Source organism: Abramis brama, assembly GCF_963993115.1.
Source record: "Abramis brama genome assembly, chromosome: 17".
Lineage (NCBI taxonomy): Eukaryota > Metazoa > Chordata > Actinopteri > Cypriniformes > Leuciscidae > Abramis > Abramis brama.
This window is the reverse complement of record NC_139979.1, coordinates 8,327,154-8,345,228: the sequence shown is the minus strand read 5'-3', so window position 1 is coordinate 8,345,228 and position 18,075 is coordinate 8,327,154. Positions and strand designations below refer to the sequence as shown.

The 18,075-nt window shown below is 35.8% G+C and overlaps 1 protein-coding gene across 1 annotated transcript in view; it reads left to right on the top strand.

The window, feature by feature from the left end:
* The window catches only part of nek11 (NIMA-related kinase 11), a gene marked incomplete at both ends in the record, with an annotated part of 67,165 nt that extends 49,988 nt beyond the window's left edge, over nt 1-17,177 (top strand). The window contains one exon of the mRNA XM_084088128.1: nt 16,973-17,177. Coding sequence (XP_083944254.1) covers nt 16,973-17,177 — 205 coding nt within the window. The remainder of the gene's footprint in view (nt 1-16,972) is intronic.
* Nucleotides 17,178-18,075: the final 898 nt, after the last annotated feature.

Here is an 18,075-nt window from a genome sequence, read left to right as displayed (position 1 = left end):
CCTAAAACCCCATCCTGACATTCTCCGGTCCCTAAAGCCCGAGTCTGATCTTCACAAAAACCAGCGTGAGCCAAACGCTGAACTCCTCCAATGATTTATCAGAAATAGTAGAATAGATGTATCAGAAAGTAAATAAAATGAATAAAATGCATTTTAAAAGAATGCCATCAAAACTGTAGCATTGGTTCTTGATTGTTTTAGCAATGATCATTTAGCAGTTTAATGGCTTTGTGATTTCCTTTTATTTCAATATTCTTAAAATTGCATTAGATTGCAAGGGCAGCTTCTGGTACCAATTTCCTTTTTGTATATCACTGTTCCACGTGTGATTCGATTCAAGCATTATATGAGCATGGTATGAACATTATATGAGCATTATATGAATTCAAAATTAAATTTAGGGGCCTCTGAACAGCATTCCCTAATGTGAACAAATGTCTGAAAGCACAAAAATGCATATTTATTGGTCTTTCTGTACACTGTTATACATATCAATAAATGTGCCTGCTGTGTTAGAAACCCAATAATCTTGGTAACTCCACCCTCTGGTGTATTTAGCTACATTTTAATATGAGCTTCTGCTTGGAATGTCATTTGTGATGTATGCATACAGATAATTTACTGTCTTTCAGGTTATTGTGCACAGATGCTTCTCCATTTTTCCTCCTGAATTCATCTCTGTCATTTTCTCTCTTGTCATTTTATTCAGCTTATTTTCTCATTTCTTATGTTGTTTGTACACATCTTTTTCTCCACAGAGCTTATTCTCTTCTTCACTGTCTTTATTATCTCCACAAGAGCAGCAAATTATTTCCTGCTAAAGTTTGGGGTCAGTTAGATTATTATTATTATTTATTTTTTAAAGAAATGATTACTTTCAGATATAGCTATTTCTATTTCAAATAAATTCTTCTTCTTTTGAACTTTCTATTCATCAAAGAATTCTGAAAAAAAAAAAATTTAATCAACTATTTTTAACATTGATAATAAGAAATGTTTCTTGAGCACCAAATCATCATATTAGAATGATTTTTGAAGGATCACTGAAGACTGAAGTAATGTCTGCTGAAAAATCAGCTTTGCCATCACAAGAATAAATTACATTTTAAAATATATTAAAATAGAAAACAGTTATTTTTTATTATAATAATCTTTCACAATGTTACTGTTTTTAATTTAAAAAAATGATCAAATATATAGAACCTTGGTGAGCAAAAGAGACCCCGAACTTTTGAATGGTTTTGTATTTTCTTTTATAAAGATGGAATTACACTAAACAATGAAAAATAAACACATTTAACCATATAAAATATTATCTGGAAAATTTTTAGCTTCTATTCACTAGACACTGCTTTTTTAAAAATGTTATTATTTTTTGTACCGACCATCAGAGAAACTAGACGCTATTGCTATGGCTGTCAAAAGAATAAAATTGATAATTCTGTAAATTCTAACATTAAAGGTGCTCTAAGCAATGTCACGCGTTTTTTAGGCCAAAACATTTTTTGTCACATCCAGCAAACATCTCCTCACTATCCGCTAGCTGCCTGTCCTCTGAACACACTGTAAAAAAACGCGGTCTCTGTAGACAGCCCAGGATCCACAAATGGCAAGAAAAACAAACTGGCCCAGCCTGGACCACGAAACATAACAAACAGTGTTCCAGCCAATCACCGACAAGAATGATTTGGGGGTGGGGGTTGGGGGGTTAGTGCGCGTGCACATGAAGGGGGGGTGTGGGGAGTGGAGGAGAGAGAAGCATGAAGAGGGAAGTTAGCTAGAGGAGAGATGTCCTAACAACGACTAACGTTAAAATTTATATTCTTGAGAATTTTGATATGGCCGACACACGACCAAAGAGACAACGTTCCGATGAACAAATAACAAAGAAGAGGGAAAAGGAGAAGGAACGTGCGAAGTCCCGAATTTACATCGGAAAAGCGTTCAAAAGGTGGCGAGAACTCCACCAGCAGAAGGGCTCCCAATCCGATATTCAGGTGGCTCTGTTTTTGCTGGACAAGTGGGTTTTTCAAAATCCAGTTTGTTTTTTCTAAATGGTTCATGACTGTTTCAGGAAGCACGGAAGGGAGGGGGGAGGGGGGAGGGGGGTGGGGGGTGGGGGGACGGGATGAGGAGGAGGGAGGGTCGAGCTAGCCTCCGTTTTGTTTGACAATACTTTGAACGTCAACAAGAAGTGACGTCACCCAACATCGCTTAGAGCACCTTTAACTTCTATGAAATCATTGTTATCTTTTTTTTACATTGTATGGTTCCGGACCCCAGTTTGAAAAACCCTGCCCTCCCGTATATCCATACCATGGTGTACCATTGCACAGCGTACTTCTGCATCCCAAACCAAACCGAACTACTCTGTACATTCCATGCTGTGCCGTTCTGTTCCACACCACTCTATACTCCAGCATCAGCTTGGTAGACTCTATGTCTTCCTTTTAGCATGACTGCAGAACCTCTCCTCACGGTGGCTCCCCTACTGAGTGTGGGCTGAAGATATTAATAACAGAAGCGCTCTTCCTGTGAGGGCAGGAATTAGAGGCTGTCAGCTCGCTCTCCGCAAGCCTCATAAGAGCGTAAAGATGAGGAGGAGGGAGAAGGAGAGCACAGGTAGCAATTTACAGCAGCTGCATTTTCCCTACACAGCCTCTCTTCAGCTGTGCGGTGACGCTATAGTCTTATTCTTCCAGATGCATTTCTCTCATTCAGAGGGAATAAATTCTCAGATATATGCAGGTGTTACTGATGCTAGTCCTGAACAAGTACTATTCTCTTACTTATGGGTGATTCTTCAAATAAGGAAACTTTTCCATCCTCTAGGATGAATTTTTTATGTATATATAATTTTGAAGCATAGATTGTAATAGTGTTGTTAAACTTGTTTTATTCTGTTTCTTTACTTATTTTAAAAGACATTCACAAGACTAATAAATAAAGGAATGTTGAAAGGTAAATAGAATTTCATTTTGGGCAAACTTTTTAAAACTTCCCTTCAATAATAATGTTTAAAAAGTGCAAATTAGGGAACTTGCATGGAACTTTTTATGAGAAATTTGAAAAGAAAAAGAAACATTATCATATTTTATTTTTGTGTACAATTTGTAATTTTTTATAACAAAGAATTGTTGTCCACCGATACTAATGTGTCTTTACCATCACACCAAATATTTTAGAGATACTGTAAATTGAGGTTTTACTAACATATTTTTATGATGGAAAAGAAAGAGAGTGCATGACTGCAGGGTAGAGAAGTGACAGTTTGATGATCAGAAAGATTTTTCCATTATAAACTGAGAACAGATTTTTTAGTTGTCATTACTTACTGTCCATTTCCTTTATTTTTGTAAAATGATAGTTATTTGACTGCTCGCTAACTCGCTGTGCAGAAGAAACATGTAGCTTGATAGGTTTAATTTTCGTAGAGTTCATGTAGTCAAAAGCAGTGTTCTTTTATTTTGTTTTGTAGTATATATTTCTATTTTAAATAAGCCTTTTTTATTATATATTTTCCTTTTTTATATATTTGTTTGTTTTTAAGTTTTATTAATTTAGTGCTTTTTTCATTTTTCTTAGTTTTTTTATTTCTATTTAGCTTTATTTATTTCAATTTTAATCATTTCAGTACTTCAGCTTATTTTATTTCATTTAGTTGCCAAGGCAACATTTCTAATTTTCTTTACAGTTTAAGTTTTTCATCTGATATTTATATTTTATTTAATCTTTATTTCCATTAATGATAACAATTTTAAATAGTTTTAGTTTTAGTTAACAATAACAATATTGGTCAATAAATACCCTCAACTGAAGAATCCTGAAACTAATTTTTGTATTAGTTTGTATTGTAGTATTTATTAATATTTATAATTTTTACATTTCCTTTTTTCTATTTTAGTTTAAGTTCTAGTGATTTTGTTATGTGCTTTTGTCATTTTTATTAGTTTTGGGGCTTTTTTCTATTCTGCTTTAAAATATATTTATTTCAGTTTTAGTTTTAGTCAAATTCAATGTAGTAATTCAGTTTAGTAAAAGCTCCAATTTGAAGTCCAGCATGCTCTTCCTCTGAGAGGGATGAATCATCTTGAGTCAGCCCTTCTGACAGATAGAGCTCTTTAGATGTCAGTACATTATACACTACAGATGGTGCCCAACCAGAATGAGACTTTTACCGCCGCCGTTCCCGCGGCGGCAAAATTGGGATGTGTATTTGCTGCCTTTTACCGCTGAGTGGCGCTGTAATCACAGACTTTGAAAAGTGTCAGTTTATTCTCTTTATGACGTAATCTGCCGCGGCAGTAATCTGAGCTGAGGTCACAGATAAATTCAAGATAAATACTGTGGTTAAACGAATTCAAATTCATTAAATTTAAACAAAGTAGACACACGTTAACATTGTGTGCCCAGTTTTTCTATAATTTAGAAAGGCTATGTCAATAGGTTACTTGTCATTTACTTCGTGTTATTTTAATGTGTTTGTAGATTTATGCTATTAACTGAAACATAACAGTGAAATAAATTAAAATAATTTACCGTAAAATTAAAACATTTTCAGGACTTGCAGTTACTAACCGATGTTAGTCGGTTTAAGCATTCTTTGTTATATTCAGAATTAAATAGGCTTACATGTTGTTATGATTATCAATTGAATTCTTTAATAAATAATCAACCACAATGCCTATTACTGCCGCAGCAAAAATAAACCAGTCGAATTTCAAAGTCGTTCGCGAAATGACTAGGCTAAACAAAACAGCAGCAACTGCGGCATTTTAAAAGGTAAGTTTCCTATATGTTTATTTAAAAAAAAAAAAAAAAAAAAAAAAAAAAAACATGACGGAAGATCTTGTAAAAAAAAAAAAACGTTTTTCATTATTTGAACAAAAATGAGACTGATTGAATATGTAAAAATATAAACAAACAAAGCAGAGAATAAAACAAACTTTTAGGGAAAAAATATAGGCCTATTATGCTACAACAGAATTGGTTAACATTAACGAAAGCAAAATATGTAAAAATACATTTCAAACAAACTAAAACAAAACAAATTCGTCGCCGAGTGGTAGGCTATAACTTACGTTTCAATAATTCAGATGACCCGGGTTCTAATCCCGAACAAACATGGGCTACTTTTTTATTATTAATGCAGAGAGATTTGATAGTTCTAAAATATTGCTACACCATATTGTTTTTTTCTCCTGTAGCCTATATTAAATATTTTATATTTATAAAATAAAATTACCATTAATTTCCATTTTACATTAGGGACAATTTTTATCCAACAGAATGGCTGAATTAACATAATAATAATAATAATAATAATAATAAATAAATAAACAGCACAAGGTCTTGTAAAAACACTTTTTTTATAATTTTTTCGACACATAATTTCGACACAGTAAATTGCCAATGTTAAAAAACATAAGCAAATAAAAAAAGAATATAACAAACTTTTAAAACAGAGAAAATAGAAGACTTAGGCTATTCAGACGATAGCTCTGTGGTCAATGCATTATCAATAGCCTCTCGGAGCTTCAAACGATCTGAGATCGAATCTCAGTGTAGCCGACTTATGTTTTTCCATTCTTGATGCTTAAATATGCATCTGTTTATTAAAGTCAATCATCTTGTTTAATTATCAATTTACAACATAAATTTGCTACATTCCAGTTGAGCCGCTGCAAAGACGACACATCTGATGAAGGAAGACTGTCAGCCGATTGCACCAGAAAATTAAGATGATGAAGCTCTCTTTAATCTGCTAAATTATTTTTTTTGTGTGTGTGAATCATTCACGAGATTGAGATGACTGACAGTGATACCCGGCCATAGCAACGGAAGACATTTTTCAAAACAGATCGAACAAATCAGAAAAATACTTTCAATACAGTATATTGCTTTCAATTAAAAAATAAACAATGAAAATGTAAAAGAAAAAGAAAATTAATTAAGTTTGAAAACCCATCGCACATTTCAAGGTATGAATAAAGTGTCGGAACAGTTTATTTATTTAAACAGGGTTGCATCGATAGAGTTTATTCCCTTCGTGATGCAAAATAAGAAACACAATCTTATTCTTGCAACATTTTAAATTTCTATTGTCAAAGAAATTGCAGCTAAATTAAAAAATTAAAACGGTACAAAACGAAAAAAGTTCAAAGCAACATAAATTAAGAACAGGCGTTTTTCTTTGTCTCTCTCTCTCGCGCTGGATATTTTTTTTTAGTAAGTTTGGTCTCCCTCACTGCGCGCGGCGGGTCTTTCTCGAAATTAAGCATTTCAGCGTAAAAAAACACCATACAGCTGATAATACTGTATATGTCGCTGTGTGTCATCCACACAAATCACGAAAGAAAAAACTGTAACAAATAGCTTTTGTTCCTTCAAAGATACAACATGCCTTGCTGAATTCACCTTACAATAAAACGAGGTGGGTCGCGAATTAAAGAGCTCTGTATCTGCTAAATTGAAATTGTGTGTGGAAAACCTTTAAATACAATCAATGAAACTACAATATATAATTTAATAAGATATAGGGCCTACTGTACATAGACTATGGACTTTTGGAGATTTTGAGATTAATCCTTAAAAGAACTTTGCCTTTGCCTGCTCATCAGGCTGGCTCCGACACTCTCCATATGAAAGACGGAACATTAACACCTCTGTCCTCCTGCACCCCCACGATAAAGCAACTATTGCCTTCTCCAAACCCCCCACAGGCTAGCTGAGTTTGCAAAACAAAACAAAGAGTTTGCCACTCGTCGTGGTGTGCCAAAACACTTCATTATAAACTTCAATATTTCATTCAAAACAATCTCAAAACGCTTTGTGACATTTTGAAAAGCCGTGGATGCATTACTGCCACTGGAACCATGAACGCAAATACTGGTTCTGATTTTATTGTTTGTCGTTTAAACGTCATACATATATTTTAACAGAACTGCTTTTGAAATTACGATTGGAATTATTATAGGCTACAGAAGTAAAGTCATTGTATAATATTTGTTCCTTAGTGTAAAATGGAAATGCGTGGTGATTTTATTTTGTAAATAGGCTATAAGCAAAAAACTATGTTTTAGAACTAGACAAATCTCTCTGCATCAACAATAGACTATAAAATGCATTAATAGGCTAATATAAAAATATCAATAGTCCAAGTTAGTTCGGGATTCGAACCCGTGTCATCTAAATGATCGTAACGTACGTTCAACCACTCGGCCACGATTCACTCGTTGCGACAATGTTCCAGTGTGTGTTCACTCACAAGAGCGAGAAGCGCTTTTCATTCAAATGAACGCGCCGCCGCGTTTGTCGAACACTATCAACATGCCAGAATAAAGCCTGGCTTTAGAACAATGCATAGCGTGAGACATAAGGTGTCTCAACTGTACACAGTCTACCCTATACAGTGTGAATTCGTTACAAGGTTTCATTTAATTAAATTAATGTGCAGCAATTTGTACAAATAGAGTCTATAGGCCTACTATACTGTTGTAGCCATTAAATAATCTCATTAAGTATCATATTTGTTAAAATATTATAATGTTATTTTTTTTCCATCTATGTTGAATATGAAAAGTGAACAGCACGAGTAAGATAGGATGCATTATATCGAGATGGATATGGAGTGGGTCAGACATGATTTTGACCACTAAGTTTTGTTTAGTAGAAAACCTTTCTTTAAAGAGAATTTCGTTTTCTATAAATTGTATCTTAATTTTAATCAATTTTTCATCAACCAATTGCCTGTATTTAATAAGTAAGAGAAGCAAATATAACAGACACTAATCATGGAGGCGCCCGCGCGGTCACTTGCATTGCATGTCAGCTGGAGCGCATCTCATCCTCCTAACTTAACGAAACTCAGCGTATGCCTCACACAGACATGAGAAATACATCAAATACACAAAGCTTGAAATGTCTTCAAACGAAATAATTCAAAACGAAAATAAAAAGGCTACTCTCTGATTATGTCTGTATGTGCATTAGGTGCGTTCACTACAAATATGGCGATCGTCAACTTCATCTTTGCAGTCGACACTGTCAGAAAACACTAGTTTATTGATAAAAATCAATGCACGCATCACCGGATTTACAAATACACATCTTGCTTGTTGCACGCACACATATTATGTCGAAAAAACGAAATATTATGTTGAAATAACATTATTATTAATAATACATCTTTTAGAATATTTGATTAAATGCTGATGGTTGCGCTTGTTCAATTTAATAAAATTAAAACTTTAATTGTGATAATTAAAATAATTGAAAATTAAATATTTAGTGGCCAAGTTTTGCTAATTTATTATATAGGCTATTATATGCCTATTGCCTATATTAAGTAGGTCATATTAAGACAAGGCATATATTAAGTTATTTTAGCTGTTATGAGAAAAATAAATCTAACGAAATCTAAAATCTAAATATAAATCTAATAAATCTAAAAAACGTAACGCCACTCGGCCTGGTGTGCCAAAACACTACATTTTAAACTTCAATGTTTAATTCAAAACAATCTCAAAACGCGTTGTGACATTTTTTTAAAGCAGTAGCCTAGCCAATATAGATTAAGGGCATTGAAACCAGGATCTTAACTAAAACGCGTTCCGCGTATTATGCCACACTACTCCTACAATACACACTAGGCCTACTATGTATTTTTTTTTTTTTAAGGACTGCTTTTGAAATCACTATAAATTACTATCCGATTGTATCGCTCACGAGAGCTCTTCATTTATCTAATTCCTCAATAGAATAGTAAAAATATTCAGCGTCATTGCTCCTAATATCGTCTATATTTTTAACTTTTGATTCTATTTTTTCAGTTCTAAAATTGATTCTATCTTTGGTTCTATTCTGTTGTAGCCTTATAGGCCTATTTATATATATGAAAAATATGCCTATTAGGCTTAGGGTTTTATATTCAACCCACTTACATTTTAAAATACGGCAATTGCTGCTGATTTGCACAATGTCCCTTTGCGCCACCTGGCGGTCATTTCGGGAACGACTTTGAAATGCGGCTGGTTTATTTTCGCCGCGGTGATTTCGCCGCGGCGGCTGGCGCGGCGGTAATAGGCATTCTGGTTGGGCACCATCTGTATGTGCATTTGGGGAATAACTTGAGGACAGCACACAAGGGTGTATCAGAAAACAAAAGCATCTTCTCCAGTAGATGTTGTTTGATGTGATCGTTTGATGACGATAGCGCTGCTCATCCTTCACCTCGCTCATCTCTGCGTGACTCGTGAGTTCTCTGAAACTTGTTAACGCACTGTATTGCGTCTTCCGTTGATCCTTCTTTTGTTGACTGCAGCTCATTACGCCTCTCAGAAATAGCTGATCAAAGCAGTAGCAGGCAGCATACATTCACAGAGATATAGGTTCTCTTTCATCAGAGTAAGAGGAGAGAACCGGTGCCGGCTGAAAAACGTCTGAGCTGACGACGGAACAGCCCAGAGCTGTAGATGCATGTAAGACATTATGCTTTTGCCCAGGGTTTGGGAAGCTCTCTATTGAAAGGATGGAGAGTGGTGATTGCGGAAGAAAGAGCCTGTGGTTTGGCTGAGAGTGGATGGGCGGGTGGAGGGTTGTGTTTATCATGCTGGGAGTGGGGGCTGATTGCAGTTCAGCCTTGATTACCACCACTAATCAGCTGGAAATGGACTATGAGTGGGCATGTGTGTGCATGCGAGTTTGTAGACTTGGAAAGGAACGCCTCTGTTATATGAAAGCACTGTCTGAAATTGACTTATGAGACAACAGCGTTGAAGAGGGCCGGTCCTTGAGATCTCAAAGGCCTCTCAATTGTAATTGTCTTTATTCTTGGCTTCTTGACAAAGTCGTGAGTCATAATAACAACGGGGTCTGATTGATTCTCCTTTTAACATGTCTTGAACATTATGACTAGCATATTCAGATTTGTCCTTCACAAAGAAAGGACGGGCTTATTATGCCTCTTGATTTAGTTGCATCACAGCACAACTCTTTTGTTATGTGCAACATGCACTTTATTACTTTTTTGAATGTTGGATCATACACTACACCTCTTTTTTGGAAAATGACTGAATATAAACATACATACTTTTTCACAAAACTATGCAGGTAACTTGCTCTGTTGTTCCAAATCCTTATTTTTACATTAATTTATTATTATTTGAAGATAGATAGACAGACAGACCGACCAACGCTATATCATGACCAATTCGTACGATTTGTCTAAACCCCAGTGATGGGTAGGTTTAGGGGCGGGGTCAGGGGTAGGTCATTCGTACGAATTCATACGAATTTGGCAACTCGTAAAATATGTACGATTTAGCAAAAATCGTACGAATTAGCCACCTATATACGTACGAAATACGAATTGCCGTGACATCGGGTTGGACAGACAGACAGACAGACAAACCAAATCAGGATACTTTAATGATTTCTGAAGGGTCATGTGACACTGAAGACTGGATGCTTAAAATTCAGCTTTGCCATCACAGGAATAAATGAGGTTTTAAAACACTTTTAATTAGAACAGTGTTTGACAATGCTGTAACCTCCTCATCATGACTGGCCACTTTAAAATCACTTTAAATGAACTCATACGCATATTCCATGCGGTTCATAAAGTAAAATAATTTGCTCTCTCCATTTCACCATGCTGGAGTGCTCAAATTTCCAGAGTCACAGTGAAACTCCAGGGGAGCGTGGAGAGAAGGAGACAGCAATTACTTCACGCTGAAGTGGGCAGGGGGGACAGTCGATTTAATCCCAGACCGCACATGCTCATATCCCGTCCCCATTACTGCAGAGGATTGAGCAGGCTGGAGGATTGCGTTCACTGAAGCCCTGCCATTCCTCGGCATCAGCAGCTGTCTGCTGCTCATCAGGCTTGACACCTGTATGAAATGACTGAAGGTATGACTGGTGTCAGCCTCGAGGAATAACTTTTCCCATAGACAGTTGACATTCTCAGGAGACATGTTATATATCATGTTAAGACGGCAATAACTGAATTAATGACAAGTAGGGACAACAGGTTTCCTACTGGAAAACAGCACGGTTGGTTGTAATAGTTTAGTAAGGCCAAAGTGGATGATTGTTCTATGATATGGTTTAAAATACATTTCTGTACTAGTTTAAGCATTATATTAATATATTTTTATTGACGTTTGATAAATTTGTGTCTTCGGAAATATTAACGGGTAAAGGGTAACACTTTTACAGTTTTATTTGGCAATATAAGATTTCTGTTCAAGATCGTAAAAAGGTGCTTCATAGAAAGAGAATTGAATGCTGATATATCTAAAAATATGAATGTTTCATTTTGATCAGCAGTTAAATGGTTGCTGGATTTTTGTAGATGTCACATTAAGTAATAATTTTCCACTATTATAGTATTTATTTAAAAAAAATAATTAGCTATTATGTATATTTTCTTTTTTCATTTTAATTTTATTTAGTTTTACTAATTGTATGGGCTTTTGTCATTTTTCTTTTTTATATTTAACCACAATTAATTTTTCGAATTTTCATTTCTAATTTTAGGTTTTTCATCTAATATATGTATATTTATTTTATTTCAGCTTCATTTCAGTTAACATTTTTTTAATAGTTTTGCTTCTGTTTGTCAATATCAACACTTTCATTTACACTTATGTATATGTGGGACAGAAATGGCCCCCATTTTGTGTAATGGCTTTGGAAATCCAATCAATATTCTAATTGGAGCAATGAAATAATCCACACCCTATCAGTTCATCATTGTTAAATCTACTATTCATATGCTGATTAGTTAAGTATTTCACTAACTTCATGTCACTTTCTCTCTGTAATTACTGAAATGATCCTTTTTTTAAGGCTCTTGGGCCCAGATTTTTATGCACAGATGTTTTATGTCATTACCAGGCCCACACGGAATCTGCACTATTGACATTAATTGGAAGTTGTTCCTCCCTAAAGGCTTCCAGTCATCTGGAAAGGCTGGATGGCCACTGGATGTTGCCTGTGAGGATTTGCTTTAATTCAGGAACAAGAGCTTCAGTGAGGTTTGGAATGAATTTGAACATTCCACATAATTCCCCTAACGATAAAAACAGAAAATGTGAAATCAAAAAGTGCACAAATTCTATGTGGATCTGGTCATTGCGAGTAACCCTACAAGCCCAGATGGACTAGCAGCAACTTTTTTTCCGTTCTTCGCTTTGGGAGTACAAAGAAGTTCGAAACACTTGACCAACGGTATACTGTTAGTGAATATCCCGACACATTCCCCTATTTTAAATTGAATGCGATACACAATAGGGAGCCAGTTCAGTTGCTGAAGGATGGAAGTAATGTGAGCTGATTTTTTGTTAAATGTAAGGGCACACAAGCAATAGTTGCAAACAATTTAAGGGCTTTAGTGTGTAAGCCACAAAACAAAGGGTTACAATATTCCAGACGCGGTTATAAAAGCATGGATAACAGTTTCAGCATCTTTGAGATTTAGCAAAGGTCGTATACGTACAATGTTGCGAAGGTGGAATAAACAGGATTTAATAAGGTGGCTGATATGGGCTTCAAAGCATAATTTGGAATCAAGTTTACGTATACCCCAAGATTCCGTATAGTGGGTGATGGATGAACTATAACCATGAATAAAGAAGTCATTTTGGGAAAAGACAAAGGATTTAGGGCCCACTAACAGTATTTCTGTTTTGTCCAGTATTCAGTTTTAAGAAGTTTTGAGCCATCCATACTTTGAGATCTTGTAGACAGGAAGTGATGGAAGGGGAAGGAAAAAGAGTATTGGGCTGAAAGGTAAGACAGATTTGTGTATCATCAGCGTAACTATAGAAATTAAGACCATGATGCTGGATGATCTGACCAAGAGGAAGCATATATGAAATAGAAGTGGACCAAGAACGAATCCTGGAGGTACACCACGGGAAACAGTAACAGAGCGAGATTTGTGTTTATTAATACTAATAAATTGTTGCTTATCCAAGAGATATAAAGTTAGCCACTAAAAGACAGTACCAGTGATACCGATCATAGACGAGATAGGTGTACTGAATACCAAACAGTATCAAAAGCTGCACTCAGATCCAAGAGGACCAGGAGGCTGAGGGCATCAGAATCAGAGGCAAGAAGGAGGTCATTCACTACTCTTAAAAGAGCAGTCTGTACTGTGGAGAGGACGAAAATCAGACTGATATCGTTTGTGCAGATTGTTTTTATCCAAATGAAACTGTATGTGGCGCCCACCTTTTTTAATATTTTAGACAGAATGGGAAGTTTGGAAATTGGTCTAAAGTTACTCAGTGTTTTCATGTTTTTACTTGCGGATGTCTGACCTCGGCGGACTGAACAGAAGAAATAAACCGGAGAAGATTTCCACGTCAAAGAAGGCGGAGCCTCAGCGCTCACCTATACGCAATCACCACGGACCAATGGTAGTTTACCAGCTGGCGCAAACTTTTCCAGAAAGTTCGCTTTGGCAAGCTGTTTTGAGTCCCAAAACGAATTCCAAACGAACTTCGTTTTGGGCCTGATTTAGAAAGGACGTTTCGATTTTGCTTGTATATATATCAGGGTCGTACCTGAATAACTGCACCTCGTTTCACAGTAGCTTTTTGAGATCTTGAACGCAGTGATATGCAGATATGAGCTAATAAATGCAAAAATGCATTCATTGCATAGAATGACTCACAAACGTCATTTTAGTCATTTTCCACTTGCTTCCACCATGCTTTATTCAATGCCACTCAACACCCCCTCCTTTCATTTAACCCGTACCTCCACCTACCTGCTCTATTCAGTTCTTCTCCTATAATCTCATCTGTCACCCCTGATCTCGTATCAGACAGTATTCACACTGCCTCTTTAATATTCAATCATCATTCCCCTTGACAGTCATTCATGAATAATCAATTCATAAATGCTGCCTTACATTCAAAGTAGTTCATTTCTTTAATGATGCCCTTCTTTGTCCTGTTTTGCTTCTGTGTGTTTTAAAGTCTTGTTGTATTTAGAATATTACTCATGCGGAAGCCTGTACTTCCTATTTGGTAATGCCCTTGGCATCAAAGTTAAGGCAAAAACAAAACTTTGGTAAAAAAGAAATATGCTCTCAAAATGTGTTTCAATCTACACGAGGTGTCTTTTCCGTGAGCCATGAGCATTATGCAGTTTGAGTTGACTTGTTTTCATAAAGAATGTATTTTGAGCCTGTCAGACCTGAACATCTACAAATGTTTTATGTTCCCATATTCCTTGAATGGTAAATCCCATGTTTCCGATTTCCGAAAGACTGTTGAACCCCACTGTATTTATTATAGCCTATAATTGAAATTAATTTTCAGTATGCCATAAATAGATAGTTCAAGTTAGATTTGTTTGCTACTATATATCAAAATTTCAAGCCCACAAAATATCATCCATTATGATAGTTTGGTCATACTGATCATTGTATCTTAAATATTTTATTCTTTCATAATTGTATCTGTCAAGTTATGCCCTTGGTTGCTCATCTCCAAAAACAACCCCACTATTTATATATTTCTTTGTAAGTGCTCAGCCGAATCATAGAAATCTTTTTGGTGGTTGAAAGCCTGATCAATGTCACAGTTCTTTATACTGTCAGAAGACTGCTTTTGTGAGTTTTATCAAGACTGTATTGATTGAGATGGTTTGTACAGTTCTTGACTTTACAAAGGGGCTAGAATGAAACATGATACCATGTAATAATTCATTTAAAATGATGGTCACATTAGTCCTCATGGACTAAAGATGCTGCTCCTGTAGTTTATATCTTTCTTTAAACTTAGGGGCCATTTACATAACACCGTTTTCAACTAGCTTTTCAATTTACACAACAACAATGTTTAGGGGCCTGAAAATGCAAACTTTTGAAAACGGGGTTCATAGGATACGTTTTTGAAAACAATATCGTTATTGTCTGTTGAAAAATGCAAAGGAAAACGTTTCCGTTTTTAGTGAGTCATTGTCATGTAAATGTACCTTTAGAAATGTGCTACAGATGGACTGCCACAAAAAGAAAGACACTACATCTCCTGGACCCCTTGTGTTTCTTTTAATTGGGTGTTTTAGGGGGATATCGTTCATCTCTTCCAGCTGTCTCTTTCATTCCTTACATCCTCTAACTGATGACATTACTTTGCCTTTTGGTGACTGAGTGAAACCAACGCAAACCTTGTAAGGTTGAACCCTCTCAGATGATAAACCTCTAAGCTCCTCCAGCCAGCAATCAATCATTTACTCCAAGCTTTTCACACTTTGAGTCACAAATGTTACATTATCCTGAAGAATGAAGCGTCCTGTCTTGGAAAGACCAAATTAATTTAGTTCCTTTGACCAGAGGAAATCTGATTTCTGTGGCTCTATCCCTCATAAAAATTACAATTCCTGATATTACCAAGATGGAATTAATTACATTTTCTTCTGCTATCTGACCTTCACTGTTGAGCTCATTCTCTGAGACCATTACTACCCTCCTGTCTCTTCAATCTAGTCTAGACTATAGAAATTTTATTTTGAGAAAGAAATGGACATTTCCATCCTTACCAAAACTGCTCAACACTTACATCAACTCATAAATCATTCACACATCTCACTCTCATGCTAAATGGACGTATTCACAAAGGCATTACTTATTTTTAACGCCGCTTAAAGGAAAAGGAAAGACGTTCTATTTTTGGTCTGCCAGCTGTTGAATCACGGAGGCTACACCAGATATTTTGCCAAGCGATTTCTCATTTATTATTTTCATACATGTATCAGACAGAGAGAAACTGGCATATACGAATAAGGCTACATGAGAGGTGGTCTTCATTCTAGATTTCTGTGTTCCCCATTTCTCCTTCCTCTCACACCACCATTTCTCAGTGTTGTCTCTCACTCATTCATGCCTTTATGTTTCTCTGAGGTGGCACAGTAAGATTGAGCTTATATACACCACTCTGGGACTTACAACTTCCTTGTAAGCTAGAAAAATATGTTGCTTATGTTTAAAAATGGAATGTATACCTCATGCTTACACATGGTACAATCCACTTTCCATATTAAGAAACTATCCTTTGGTGTATACATTAGTGGTACATTTGCATCAGTTGAAACATTCCTTTCCTTGTAAAGAACATACCAGCTGAAGAATCATCTTTAGTGGAACATCTCTGCTCAGGGAACGTGTTACATTGCACACATACCTCTAAGCAAAATATAGCTCATCCCATATCTCTCATTAGCACACATGCACGAACATACTCTGTCTCATAAAATACATTATGAAATTATTATGTAAATGAATAAAGAAAAATAATACAAAAAAAAAACATTAAACAGTAAATTTGTATTCTTCAGTATTACAACGTGAACGTGATTTATGAGGACATTTCCTGAGTCCTCGTATTTAAAATGGCTTTAAAAACATACTAAACAGTGTTTTATTAAAAATGTAAAAATGCAGAAAGTTTACTGTGATGGGTAGGGTTAGGGGTAGGGTTAGTGTAAGATAGATAGAATATACAGTTTGTACAGTATAAAAACCATTACGCCTATGGAATGTCCTCACAAGTATAGCAAAACAAACTGTGTGTGTGTGTGTGTGTGTGTGTGTGTGTGTGTGTGTGTGTGTGTGTGTGTGTGTGTGTGTGTGTGAGGGGCAGTTCTGCTCTAGCTGAGGGGTCCAGAGGTGCCGATAGAGATCACACTGACATTGAGACGAGGAGGTGATTCATGGTTCCTGCTCACAAACCAAACACCTGTCAGGGGGTGTTTTTACAAAAGGACCCGCTTGGATGCATCCACTGTTATCCCACAGACTTGAGAGACTAAATGCTGTCGAATATATGTAGAACAAGAAATCCAGAAAGCTGTTTTGAAAGAATGTATTTGCATTTGACTTTTGAGACTTCATAAATGTGACCTGGATTATTTTAATATTCATTCTAATTGTAATTTTAATTTGGTGTTTTAGGTCGGTGTGTCTGAGGCTTGGAGAGGAGGTGTTCCTGAAGGTCTATGATTACCTGAAGCAGGCCAGACAGAAGCAGGAGAGCGAGGAGAGCATCAGACAGGCTCTGGTCCAGCTGGCGGAGAAGCCCAGTGATTGCTTTGAAGTAGATCAACTTCTTTATTATGAGGAGCTGCTCTTGGCTGCACAGGAAAACTCTGTAAGATAACAACGAAGCAGACACGCACACTCACAGATGTTACCTGTCAAGAACCATATAGATCAGTTTATGTACTTTTAAGATCTGCCTGTGATGCAGCTTCATATTGTGAGAGCTCCACAATCAACAACAAATACCAGTGAAATACTTTGTTAGGGTTGTGCAAAATTCAGAATTTAAGAATTGAGTTAGAAATCGAAACGGCAGACAGGATGTAGAATTGGAATGGATGAGGAATTTTACTGAATTGTTACATCAATCCAGTTCTGATTGCACACAAATCTGATATTTGTGAGGTGGCTAAAGAGCTTATTAGGTCCTTAGCTTTATATACTTCATATTTGTATGAAGTTACTTAAACAACTTATTTAAAGTCAAATACTGTTTTTGAATATATACTGTACTTTGTTTGGAGATTTGGTACAAAAAAAATTAAAGGGATGGATGGATGGATGGATGGATGGATGGATGGATGGATGGATGGATGGATGGATGGATGGATGGATGGATGGATGGATAGATAGATAGATAGATAGATAGATAGATAGATAGATAGATAGATAGATAGATAGATAGATAGATAGACGTGTAAAAAAAACAAGGTTTACATGTTACTTAAAGTTAAATCATGTTTTTGGAATACATACTGTACTATATTTAGTTAGGAGATTGTGTACAAAAAAATAAAGCTATTTATTGTGTTCAGACTAAATATATGTGGATGTTTTTTTTATTTGCTACCTCATGTGATTTAACTTCTGATAGGCCTAACTGTCACTATTTCATTCTTTTACTTCTTTTAAAGAACTGCAGTGCACTGACATATTACATTTTCACTATCTTCTGTAAACCCCTGGTGTTTTATGATTACAGTTCTTAATTGACCGGTTTTGTGGTGCCTGTTCAC